The 14187-nt window shown below is 38.3% G+C and overlaps 2 protein-coding genes across 2 annotated transcripts; one reads left to right on the forward strand and one right to left on the reverse strand.

The window, feature by feature from the left end:
* Nucleotides 1-570: 570 nt before the first annotated feature.
* Nucleotides 571-1518, forward strand: LOC140321775 (olfactory receptor 52P1-like). The gene has a single exon (XM_072398562.1). It carries the CDS (start codon nt 571-573, stop codon nt 1516-1518), a length of 948 nt encoding a protein of 315 aa, XP_072254663.1.
* Nucleotides 1519-4521: 3003 nt separating this feature from the next.
* Nucleotides 4522-5463, reverse strand: LOC140321776 (olfactory receptor 52N2-like). The gene has a single exon (XM_072398563.1). It carries the CDS (start codon nt 5461-5463, stop codon nt 4522-4524), a length of 942 nt encoding a protein of 313 aa, XP_072254664.1.
* Between the last annotated feature and the right edge of the window lie 8724 nt (nt 5464-14187).

The raw sequence follows: 14187 nt of genomic DNA on the forward strand, positions 1-14187 counted from the left end.
TATATATATATATGTCTGTGCTCAGATCTCTCCTGATGGCCTGCTGAGCCTTGCTGTGCATCCTGGGAGTAAATGATCGAATTTATTAATCTCGCTCGCCCATCTCTAGTCAAAAGGATTTGGCACCATGTTCAGGTTTCTGGAACTTTGGGACAAACCTGACAAAGCCAACTTGAAGCAAGCTGGGGAAATTTCATCAATTATAACTCACAGGACTCCCCTACAAAAAAGGGGAACAGGCTTCTTGGCATTTGTTTCTCTTTGGGGAGACAATAAGTAAGTTAGATGAAACTGCAATCATTTTATAGATAATATGAGTCCCAGCAGATTATTTGCCATTATTCGTTTTTAATAAAGGAAATATTTAGAAAAAAAATAGATGGCTAAATTGAGATATTTAGGTATTTTACTTTCTGTATTATTATTATTCTTATATATGAAAACTCTTTTTAACACGTATTTGTGTTCTGCAAATAGAACATTGACTAGAAGGAGAGAAATCTCTGAAGTTTTCGTTGATTTTGTCACAATCAGTAACAATAGGAAAGAATATCTTGGACCACCCAGCACATGATGTCTCATAGTAATAATCTGAGTTCCCCTTATTTTATTCTAATTGGAATTCCAGGGTTGGAAGAAAGTCATGTCTGGATTTCTTTGCCGGTCTTCTCCATGTACCTGATCACCATGTTGGCTAATATTAGTGTTCTGTTTATCATAAAAACAGAGGAAAGCCTCCACCAGCCCATGTACCTCTTCCTTTCCATGTTTTTGTTGACAGACCTTGTCCAGTCCAATGCTGCCCTTCCAAAGATGCTCCTAATTTTTTGGTTTAACTTCCAAGAGATCTCCTTTGAGGGTTGCCTGCTTCAGATGTTCTTCATCCATTCCTTCTCCATCATTAGTTCCTCTGTCCTCCTGGCTATGGCCTTCGATCGTTACGTTGCTGTATGCCAGCCTCTGAGATATTCTAATATTTTAACCAACTCAATTATTGCAAAAATTGGAATCTTGGTGGTCATGAGAGGAGCTCTTTTGATATTTCCACATCCCTTCTTGGTCAGGCGGTTGCCTTTTTGCAAGAGCCATGTGATTCAGCATACATATTGTGAACACATTGCTGTGGCTAAACTGGCCTGTGCAGACATCAGAATTAATGTTGTGTATGGGTTAGTAGTCGCTTTGCTCGTAGTTGGAGTAGATGCCATCTGTATCACAGTGTCGTATTCAATGATTGTAATTGCTGTGTTCAATCTCCCATCCCAAGAGGCCAGAAACAAAGTCGGGAGTACATGCATCAGCCATGTCTGTGTTATTCTGTTGGCTTACATCCCAGCACTTTTTTCCTTTTTTACTCAAAGATTCGGGGGGCACACTTCTTCCACCCAAATTATCCTGTCTAGCCTCTACCTAATTGTTCCCCCAATGCTGAACCCAATAATATATGGCATAAAAACAAAAGAGATCCAGAGAACCATTCTGAAATTATTGTGTTCACAAAAGTCCAGATTTCAGTAATTTGAAACAATGTCTATTAGATTTACTAAACTCCACTGCAGAAGAGTCACAAGCAGATACATATGGCAACCAATCTACTTTTATCACAACAATAACAAATATTTCTGATTGATTTCTAAGGATCCAAACAACTAACATTTAGGGGAAGGGTGGGATAGGAAATTCTACGTTTTCATGATCCATATAATTATCTGGTTTTGATACGTGAGGGAATTAAAGGAATGTAATTTGTCCTTTATCTGCCATTCTTATACGGTGAGATACTGGTTAAGGATGATGATTGTTCAGCACTGGTCAATCACTGGCCATTGTCTCACTTCTTAAAGGAATCTGCAAGCTCAAGCAGAACTTGTTATATGCAACAAGTGTGTAGATCACCTTTCAAGGCATCAGATTGGGCCAGACTCCTTGGCATTTTCTAATTTATATTCTTCTTTTTATTTATTTCTGTCTTTATATTTTAATGTACTTTTCTATCTAATATTTAATTAAATATTTTTCTTTTAATTTTACTCCAGTCTCTTTGTTATTTATATTTGTACACTTTAAATTTAAGTCATTAATATTTTTATATAAACTATCACAAATTATATCCACTAATACCAGCAGATCAACCACTGTTAGTAAAGGAATTGTAGTCACTTACAGACTGTTACCAGGCTGCAGATCATCTGTTCAGCAAACTACAGCATCACCTGCCTCCCTTTGACCTGGAATACTCCACCATTCTCAGCATCCCCTGCACAGAAACTGAGGCTCTGCCCAGCTGAAGTGGGTTCTGGATTATGTGCTACAGCCAATGAGTAGATTGTTTTCTGAGTTCAATCCTTTACTACTATTGGCTGCTAGGACTAGTAAAGCCTCCCCAGTTCCAGGTTCAGGTTGCTGCATCCCCCATTCTCAGTTCTGAATCTCCGTTTTTTACCTGATTTAGGATTTGTGAGAGAGCCAATCAGGCTTTCTTCCTCCCTGACTGTGCTGGGGCAGGGCTTTGCTATGCAGAGGCTGGACATCCCTAACTCCAAGGATACAGATTACCAAGCAGTGTGAGTACTGCTGTGATCTATTGTGTCTTCCCTACCCAGACTTGCTAAGAACTGATGGGATTTGTAGTGTATTTCATAATAAGACCTGATAAGATCTTATGGGATTCGTGGTACCTCTGTTGCCGGGAACTGTTGGGATCTACTGGGTCTTGACCCTTGCTGGATTTTGCTAGGAGTCAAGAAACATGTAACAGTGAATGCAATTGAGGGGATAGTCCAGAATTGATGGGCCACTGAGACTCTTAGTTCTCTTGGTGTCTGATTACTGGAAGGCATCCCCAGAATACTGTTGTGTGTGGATTCCTGCACCTGTGGCCCATTTCTGTATTTCCACTTTTGGTCTGTGTCTCCTTTGTCTGTGTGTCTATAACCCTTCAATAAACCCTTGTGATTGGTCTCTGTGTGCTTTTATTCTGTGCTCCTAGTTCTTCACAAACTGATTGGCCACTGGTGATGGGCACAAACATGTTCTCAGAATACAATAGTTGGACTGTTTAGCTAAAACCTAACTCCCTGGCCTTTACCTGCAAGCTGATCCAAGTGCTTATAGATATAATGCAGGGGAGTATGAGAACCCTTTGGGATGTCAAGCATAAGGCCATGGGTTATTTATTACGAGGAGGAGATCACTCTCTGAGGGAGTCGGCCACACCTGAAAGAAAACTTGCAGCAATTGGTAAAGAAAAAGCAGAAGAAATGAGAGGCATAAATGAACCACGTATCTGCCTCATGCGAGCTCCTGCAGTAAGAGAGACACCAAGGATTTCCTATAAATATTTTATATCTTTTCAGGAGAATATGGGACTTTGAGCACCAGTGTAAGCTAAAGAAGGTTCTGTGTATTGGGTCCACCATTTCCAAGGGCTGCTGGATGGAGGAAATGCAGAAGCCTACCAAATGCTGGACCCTGCAAAAAATGGAACTTTAATACTATTAACAAGGCAGTGCTGGACTACTACGCTGTGTCTCCCCACGCCTATCATTTCCGTGGAGGAAATCTTTTAAAATGTTTTCAGTGTAGCTCTGGCATTCCACCAGTGGCTTGAAGGGCAAAATGCTCTGTGCCCAGAGCAAGATTTTCAAGTTACAATTTACAATCCTTTTTCAAATGCCCCCCTGATATTTTCCAATGAGTGCGAGAGCGAAAACCATTCACCCCATGTAAGGCTGCTGCTTTAGTATATGAGGCCGTAATATAGGGTAATATAGAGGAACATATATTTATTCCGCTCCGCCACCATGGACCTCTATGTTTATCTCAGAGAGATGCTGCTTTTCCTGTGGGCCATTCCCGGTCTAGTTGCTTGAAGGAAAAAAACATGTGCCCAATCTTCTGAAGCAAAGACACCATGTGTACCAAGCCCATGAAGACTTGCCACCCTTTCCTGAGGGCTGGAGTACACTTGACATTCCTAAGGTATTGCATTTTTCAGCCTAAACTGTCCTCTACATTGGCATCTCAAAAAAAAAAAACACAGAGGTTATTATGGATGGCAAAATGACCATTGGATTCCGAGACTTTGGGGCATTTCTCACGATTGTGGATCTATGAAATGTGCAGCCAGACGTAATGCATTCATGTCCTGGTGTAGTTTACAGTTAACCAGGGCAGCAAAAAGCTTCAACCCTCTGGCTACCATCAACTTGGCTGAACCAAACCCTGCAGAATGGGAGTGATGAGCAGAATACCCACAGATGATTTAAGGTCTGTGAGAGCCCCTATAAAGGAATGCACAAATGTAATTAAGGTAGGAATTGCCAAGTCTGGATAAATGCTGAAACTTCAGTTTATATAGTAAACATTGAACATTACTAGGGCAATAAACAAGACAAAATTTTAATATTGATTTGCTCATATTTTCATGAATTGATTGCAGGTTTCAGTGTAATGAAGGTTAATTATTGAGAACATGTGTCCAGATATTTCCAGATTTTTAATACTAGGGTTACCAATATTCTATTTTGCAGACTGTGAGAGGAGATTGTAAGCTGCTGTCCTGATCTCCTTGGTCTTCACACCATAGATGATGGGGTTCAATGCTGGAGGGATAAGCAGGTAGAGGTTTGATAGAATGACATGAATATAAGGTTCTATGTGCCCTACCCTGTGAGTGAGAAAGGAGAAAAGTCCCAGTGTGTAGAACATGAGGATGGTAGAGATATGGGATGTACATGTACTAAAGGCTTTTCTTTTGGCAATTTGAGAAGAAATCTTTAACACTGACCTCAGTATTAGTATGTATGACATGGCAATGAAGGAGATATCAAACAGAATACACAACAAGACAACGGTCAATCCATAGGCACTATTGATAGTAGTGTCCGCACAAGCCAACTTTACCACTGCCATATGGTCACAATAGGAGTGAGAAATATGGTGTGACTGGCAGAATGGCAGTCTACTGGCCATCAATGGACATGGGGTCACAATCATTATTCCTCTTATAATGAGGGATATGGCTATCTTTACTATTAAGCTATTTGTCAGTGTGGTTGTGTAATGGAGAGGGTTGCAGATGGCAACATATCTGTCCAAAGCCATTGCCAGCAAAACTCCAGATTCCATAGAGGTGAAACAATGGATGAAGAACATCTGAACGAGGCAGGACAAGAAGGTAATAACTTTAATATTCATCCAGAAGATAGCCAGCATTTTCAGCACAATGGAGCTGGCTAGGACCACATCAGTGAGGGCCAAAGTACAGAGGAAATAGTACATTGGGCTATGTAGACGCTGTTCAGTTACAACTAGGATCAACATAAAACTGTTACCGAAAAGTGCCATCACATACATGATGAAGATGGGGATTGATAACCATACATGAGCCCATTCAAATCCTGGGAGACCGTCCAGGTAAAACACACTGGGGTAGAAGATCGAGAGATTTGCAAGCAACATTGGTAAGCTGAGGATTACCTGTAAATGTAGAACAGTTTTAGTGATAAACTCATGCAGATATAAAACCCTTTTCATTTTACAGAAAATCATTTTAGGACTTCTTATAATAATAAATCTATAAGATAAAATGTTAGGACAGAAAATATTTTTAATGAGATGGGTTTTACCATGGACCCGTCTTCCATCATTCTATCCTGGCATACAACCCTTGGTGCCCAAAGCAACTCTGTTCTGCGCTTCCATTACAAAATATTTCATTGGCTATTTTTGATAAATCCCACCTAAGCTTGTTATTTCCACTGATGATTGAGAAAATATATAAAAAAAAGTCATTTTTTTGTCTCTGGTGCTTAACGGGGCCTATGTAGCCAAAATACATAGGAATTATAAATCTTTTTCTTGTGAAGTGCTCATGTAGAATATGACAAGGCGCTTCTGATCAGCCAAAAGTCTCTGGCCTTTGAACTGCTTGCATTTGGGCCGATATGTTATTTCCAGAATCACTGACCCTTCATTTGCATCTATTAAATCCAGACATTATTTTAAAGAGTGCAATAATATTATTTTGATGTATAATGATTTTATGAGAGGGGAAACTTTTAGAGCAAAGCATGTAGGAAAAAAACAAAACAAAACACTTCCACTTCAGTCAAATAGATCAGAAAGAAAAGAACAGAAAATAACTGGTAACCTCTATATCATTTATAATATAAATATAACATATAACACAATATAAATATAACATTTTTATAATATAACCTCTATATCATTTTTAGCACTGAAATAATACATCTTTGTAGAGGCCTGTGGATGAAAACAAATAAATAGGCAATTGAGGTAGAAAGAAATAAAAGGTGTTTAGTTCAAGAAGATACAATAAATCCAAATTAAGTGGAACTTTTATAAAAAACAAATAACAACACATGGCTTTCAGCCCTTGATGACTTCCCAATCTGATTCCAGTAAGTCACCCGCCATCCTGGCTTCCTTCTTTGTAGCATGGATGGGACATGAGGCACAGCCATCTTCTTCCTTCCTCTTCTGCTCACGTCACTCGATCTCACACTGCCGAGGCACGAGATCTTCCCGAAAACCAAAGGAGCAGCCCAGGGCCTTCTGGGAAGGGTGGAGTATGTATGCCAGGAGGCTGTGGCTTCCGTCTTAAGTCTTTACTGCTGTGGCTTCCCCAAAAACCTAAACATTTATGATTGTAAACTGGAAAGCAAAGTACATAGGTTTCTTGCACCGTCCAAGGCCCCAATAGTGTAATGTCACTATTTACACAGACAAACACAAGTAAGGCTGATTAGGTTGAAAGCCAAATAAATTGCCAGTATTTCTTTTTCTTGAATGTAAACTTCAGGGGAAAATTATGCAAACCCAGGAAACACTATACAGACATAATAATACACAAACAGCGACGGGCGAACCATAATCTCTGCCAATGGGAACTGAATCAATGACCTGAGCATTGCAAAGTGACAATAATAACCAATGGGAAGCCAAAAAGACAGATTTTGTTTGGGTAGCCATTGTACTCATGTTGGTGAGTAATGAAAATAAGACACAAATAAGACACACATGTACAATGTACAATCTCTGGGGCAGAACAGAGATGGAGGGAGATCCATTGACATCACTGACCTTAATATATTATATGTGAGAATATTCGGCACTCCTCATTATGTTATGTAAAACACAGAGCAATCATAATTCACAAAGCTAAATGATTACATTTTCTAATAATTCACCTAACCATATTCAGTTCTCTATATCTAACCAATACAACAAGGAATTCTACATTTTATTTATTAGAACCCAACATTAAAGAAGACATAAACTTGCAATGTTCTCTCTGGGCACCGGGTTTATTGTAGAGCCAACGCTTGTACAGTAGAGCACAATCTGAGTGTTTACAAAGATTTGATTTGGGGAATCAGTGGGCCTTGGTAAGAACCCAATGGTGCATCCCAGATATGGAATGTTATTTACAATTCATAACTACAGAGGGGAGCAATGCACTGAAAGTACAGTTATCTTTCAAATATTACATACAAACCTTGTGCTGTTCCACATTACCCCGACAATTCTGTAAATACTCGCAAAATACAACACAAAGATTTGTGCAGCTTCACACAATTATGCAAACACAACTCACATTTATATGATTTAGTGATTGTGCCAGGCGCAGATGAGGGTTCATGTATCGGTTCCAGGCTCTGATATTTATAATCCCGGTATAGATCACACGGGGTATTATTATTATTATAGCAGAGGTCACCCACAGACCACAGAGACAGGACACGTTTGTGTACACTGCAATCCTAATTGGTCCCTCGGCTGCTGCTGAGAAAAGTAACCCTAACAGTCTAATGCAAATTGTGATTACCTTTCAATATGTTTATGTGCATATCAGTCTTATATCGTTCTTTAGAATGATCAGAGTATATATCTTACATTATAATAATACGTTTATTATAATTATATCCTGTTACTTTTGTATCCCGGGGTTCTAGGTGAACTCTACTTGTCCTGGGACCCAAGTCATACCTCCTACCATACAATGAAGGACCTCATAGGCTGGTAGGCTCAGCCTTATTGGACAGGGAAGGTGAATAAGCAGAACTTAGACTGGGTACTTAGTTGTACAAAGTGAGGAATTAGAATGGAAGTTACAAGTAGGAATATAGGTAGTCGGTACAAATCACACTTAGTGTATATTAAAAGGGAGTTCCAATTTTAAATCATGTGATATATATTTCCCCGATTCTTCTTTACAGCATTGTGTAAGCACACTCTATGGCAGCACTATTGCCTTTGCAGTGCTGATTTGAATTTCAGCCTGGACGCTATCTACAAGGAAGCTGTATGTTCTCCACGTGCTTTTGTCGGGTCCTCCGACATCCCTAAACTTGAAATTAGATGAAATGAGTTAAATTTCAATGGTAACCTTTTTGTACAGGCTAACAATAATAAAACCATGTTCTACTATGAAAATCCAACCATTTACGTCTGAGCCTTGGAGTAGCAAAGAAAATTACTACTGCGCTCAGAAAACCTCAATAACATTTCCATTCTATATGTGAATTGACTTACTCTGTATATCGCTATATTTCAATGTCTGTCATCATGGCACAAGTTTTCCTGCGGTTTGTGTCTGTTGCATTTAGCGTTTAAGCTTATATAAATAGCCAGAAATGTTATGCTTAGTTAGCGGACTAAAGAGAGATTAAGCAGAGATATGTTAGTTTATACTTACCACGCTTTCAAAGTGATTTTGGAATTTAATAAAGATTGTTCCATAGACGATACAATTCCCTGCATTACTTGCATCTATAGGACAGTCCAGTGTGGGGCCACGTTTAGGCCACTGGTCTATAAATGTGAGTGATGCTGGGAGTTGTAGTAGCGGAATCACTCGCTGCAATCCAGAGTAGCGGCGGGCCAGATGGCCAGATTTGGCCTGCGGGCCAGAGTTTGACACCCCTGTCTTAGACTATAATAATAACTAATATGGGGGGGCCCCTTTGAGGCAAAGCTTTGCTTGGTATGTCGGCACTACATAAAGTCTAGTAAATAAATAAACATGTCTTGGCCATAGACCAGGAAAGCAGTAGAAGCCAACACTGCATCAGATCTGTTCGTGTAGTAAATCACAATGATCATATATACAGCATTATCATATATTTATGGGGCCCCTTCCCAATCACAGTTCACCAAACACAAAAGATTAAGGGGGTACCTGCCACGCTGTCTGTGCTGATCCATGGTGGCTATGATTTTTTTGTACAGTATCAGTAAGTGTGTCATTGGTAATTCAAAATATTTGTGGACCAATGCAGTTTTTGATAATGTGAAAACTAATAACACCTAACCAAAATCAACTGTCACGTCCCTATTTCAAAACACACATTATGTAGAAACATCAATTGTTGGGTGTTTTGAATCCATTGTATATCAATTAAAAAATCATCATAATGTTAAAAACCTTTATTTACTACATCTTGTAAAAATGCACAAACAATTATTAATAAAAACTGTTAAACACGTTTCTGAATAAAAAATCTCCCAAGTGGGATACCCCTTACAACATATGGGTATTCACGCTTTTTTCTACGCATTTAACTCCGCTTCCTCAGGAAAACAGGAGCAATCATAAAAATTACGACATAAGCAAAGGATCATGATTGGAAACATCAAGATAACCTCTAAAAATACAATTTGTTTGTTATCCAACTGATGTACATTAAGTAACTTACACGAAAGCCCTGAATCACGAAGACCTACCGAGCCTTCTCCCACAGATTGGTGAACAAGATGCATTGGCGCAGCAACAATTATTAAATTGCCTTCAATGTGGTACATTTTTAGGAGCAATCACCAAGTAACCTATTATAACAGAATCAGATTCCAAACATAATTTCCAAACATAATTAAAGTATAAAATATTATAATACTATAAAACTATATTGTTTCACATTGTTAAATAGTGCAGGCCCAAATTGCTTAAAACTAAGTATTCCCTCATCTATAACCAAATATGAATTAAATTTGTATATTAAAATTGTGAAATATTGTTGCTCAAAAGGATATACCAGTACTATTCTTACAAATAATTGTCTCCGCTTATTGACATCATAGAACAAAATACAATTACTCCTTCCGTGTTAAATTATCTTTACCCCATAGCCATCTCACATCATACACAATCTGTGTCTATGAACTCATATCCACCACCAGAAAACATGATATCTATAAAAAGCAAAATCCTTTGTACAATATTGCACATAACCAAACAATTGCAAAATGACGTTAATCCCCATATAAGTGTCTTGTACATTTCATTAAAGCAAATACACTCACTTGTAACTCCCATTTGCTCAGCCAACAACGCTGCCATCCAACTTGAGTCAAGGGAAATCTCTAATTAATTTAAAGATAAATTCCACAATCAGCTAATATAATCTAATGGTTTTTTCTACTTTGTTTTTCTAGCTTATTAGCAAGGGGTATAAAAAGACAACCTTGATTTCCAGCTATTATAATACAAATAGGTACACACCGACTGATAACGTTCAATAAACCTTTCCTTACTAAAGGACAAGTTAGTACAGAGCCATATGAGGACACAAAAAGAGTATAAGTGATGGTAAAAACCCAGGAACTATATGTGTGGTCCCTTAAACAATGCAAATGGAAATAAAGGTGCAAAAGTGAAATAAAATACCAATAAGCTTTGTTCCCAAACCTATACAAGACGTTAATTGTAGAACAAGACGGGTAATTTACTTGGCCTTCTGCAGCTGTGGCTGTTTCTATATTGGCAAAACGAAACGCAAACGTATTTATCTGCACACATATGCAAATACTAATGGTAAGATCATAACTCCATATGGGAACCCGGCACAACTTTAATACAGAAGAGCTCAGATTTTTAACCCTGAAACAGCTTTTCCTAATCAGAGGGGAGGAGAATAGGACAAACTCCTCATACTCAAAGCGACTAAGAAGATTTTTAATGTCAATGCCACTCAATATACAGAGGTAAATGAGGAGGTTAGTTATAAACCCTTTTGCAATTTTTGAATTTCTATTTTTTATCTCCTTGTTTTTTGGACTGCATTTATTGTATAATTATGATACCAATTACTATTTAGGAATATTCAATATGCATAATTGGATATATAACTATGATATGATGGTAATTGTTCAAAGGCATATGCCAAAAGTAACCATTTATTAACAGGTAACACAAACTTTGCTAACCATGATTTGTATTATTATGCTGCGATCATGTTAATTTACATTTTTGATGATTAAATATGTATTAGTTATACATTGATTACATAATATCTTTTTAGTCATTGATAACTATGTAAAGTAAATTCATTTGTCTTGAGAATGTTGCTGACTAATTGATATATTTTTTTTAAATGTTTTTTGTAAATGTAAGCAGATCAGAGTCATGTATGCGAATAATTGGAAACAAGTTATTTATATTCATAAGGAGAACCAGCAAATATTGTCAGTTACTTTGACACTGGAATGTAATTTATACCAAATAGCTCATCAAACATGAGGAAAGACTTTGACACATTTATTCAAAAGAAAAAATAAATAAAGTTTTACCCTGATGTATCTTTAAAATACCTATTTCTTATTATTTATTACCAATATATTAACCATTCCAATATCTCATACCACAAATATAATAGCCCCATATGAAGACTCCAATATTGACACAAATGCACATATATGTCTCTGTGTGTAACAATATTCTTAGTAATCATGATTATAATTAAATTCACCAACATTTTATATGATCTAAAAGAAAGAAATATATATAAAGTGTGTAACCCAAATATATAATAAATTTATTTCCAATATACCAAAATTCTATTGCCCCACAAAACTATAACTTCCTTATATATCATTAAGTGTCCAATCAATCTATCTAGGTCACCACCTCTTGGGTCGGGATATACTCTTTCTAGAGCGATGAATCTTATTCATCTAACTAAAAATTGTGTTTTATTCCCATATGGTGACTTAGGGGAGTCACGATTTTTCCACTTCTTATATTATAAACATGCTCATAAATCCTCCTCCGGAAGCCTCTTTTAGTCTTTCCAACAATGTATCTTCCACAAAGACAGAAGGCTAGGTGAACTACCCCTGTGTTATCACAATTTACATATCCATGCCAGGTTGGCATAGGTAGGGGCACAATGAGTCCCAATTGCCACCCCTTGTACCTCGATGCAGGTTTTATCATAAAAAGACAAAAACAATTTTGGTCAGTATTTAGAGTAGCAAGAACAACAAAAATCCATTCTGTTTTCTTAAAACATAACTTGTTTTATTAGGAATTGTTCAACAATTGCTATCCCGTTTTGATGGGGTATACTCGGGTATAAAGTCTCTAAAGTAACTCAGGTGTATCCTTCAAAAATGAGGGTAAGCTATAAACAAAATGTCTCAATAATCTATCAGCATAGTGACTCGCATTAGTTGTTATACTTTGTATTGCAAAGATTATTGGATATGCAGGTGGATTTATCAACCTCTTACAAAGTTAGTATTCTAGGATGTTTACATGCAAGAAACCATATTTGTTCTCATTGATTATTCTTAATAACTTAAAATTCTAAATAAAAATCATTTATTTTGTAGGCTGTAATAAGCTGACACCATTCATTATTTTTCAAAATTTCTTGCCCCTTATGCTTATACTGAGAGACGTCCATCACTACCACATTTCCGCCCTTGTCCCAGGGCTTGATTATAATCTCAGGATTAGATTCTGAAGCGCCTTACTTTGGGCCTTTGTTACATTTCTATTAATAATTTCCTGATTGTCCAATTCATTCACATCCTTCATTACCTGCTGTACAAAGGCGAAAATTGGGGGGTTCTGACGTAAATCTGGAAATCCCACTGATTTGGACTTAAAGACCAATCTCTTCCCTTACCATTTGTCACGGCTCCACAAGGCCAAGTGGTGAACCCACTGTGTCACCAACCCTGTGGGTGGAGATGTACGCAGGGTCTAAGCAGTGGCTTGATCTTCTCCAGGAGCCTCTGGAGCGGAGGATGTTGTGGGGAAAGCTACTGCCAGGTTGCGGCCCCCGTGCCCATCAGGGCAGTTGACTGCTAACAAGCTAGAACCAAAATGTAGTGCAAAAGGGCAATCCAGAAGAGTAGTCAGACGACCCAAACGGTCAGGGCAAGCAGTGAACAAGGTTAGGCAAGAAACAGGCAAGAGGTCAGGGCAGGCAGCAAACAAGAGTAGTCAGGAAACAAACCGAGGTCAGTACACGAAGAAGCTGGAACAGGAGAAACAAACAACAGGTCCTGGAAGCAAAGCTAAACGAACTCCTTGTTCAGGCAACTTACTGTTGCCAGGTCACTTCCTTAAGCAGGTTATGTCAGGTGATGGGCGTGGATCAAGTGAGCCACAGACATCAGTCCCACCAGCAGAGGGAGTGCTATTGCGGAGATAATTTCAGGTGTTATTCAAAAGTTTGCCAGCAGAGAGAATACTCTGGATCTCTGAAGCAAGGGAGCAGCTGGCAGAGAATCACCTGACTTGGAACAGGAAATATCCAGAGTGCTGGATCCAGAGGCAGAGAGGGGGCTGCAAGGAGGAAGCTAAAAGTCAGACCTTCTGATCTTGCCAATGGGTTTGCACACATGTGCTTTGCTCTATCTCTTACTCTTTTACTTGGTAACTTTCATTTAAAATAAATCTAAATCATCTCACCATGGACAGAGGAATTGTTTTTCCCTATCAGCTATTATCTTTGCCTATTAAAATGTAAGACCGCTGCCTAGAACTTGCAGACAGGACTGCTTCCCTAATTCTAACCTGATTCTAATGTTAGGTTTTAGTGACAGATTGTGGACCAACTAGGAGGGGCCACAAACATTCCTGATAAAAGCTTTCCATATAGGATAGAAAGACAGGACCTAAGAGGACTTTACAGGGACATTACAGCTAGAGGAAGCCAGGGGAAGCTAAAATGGACTGGGCCTTTGTGTATTTTAGTCACTTTTAATTTCAAGTAATTTTAAATTTAACTAATTTCCTTTTTTCTCCCCACAGGACATCTGAAAGTGTGGAGGCGGCTGAGAAAGCCAGTTGTAGGATTGAGAGGGGAGAGGAGCATCTGACCCTTCAACTACCTGCTCCACCTCCCCCACCTGCTGTGCCATGGCCAAAAA

Source organism: Pyxicephalus adspersus, chromosome 1 (genome assembly GCF_032062135.1).
Source record: "Pyxicephalus adspersus chromosome 1, UCB_Pads_2.0, whole genome shotgun sequence".
Lineage (NCBI taxonomy): Eukaryota > Metazoa > Chordata > Amphibia > Anura > Pyxicephalidae > Pyxicephalus > Pyxicephalus adspersus.

Bases quoted from the DNA above. Each gene is read 5' to 3' on its own strand.
- LOC140321776 (XM_072398563.1), bottom strand. From the start codon at position 5,463: ATGTTGCTTGCAAATCTCTCGATCTTCTACCCCAGTGTGTTTTACCTG.
- LOC140321775 (XM_072398562.1), top strand. From the start codon at position 571: ATGATGTCTCATAGTAATAATCTGAGTTCCCCTTATTTTATTCTAATT.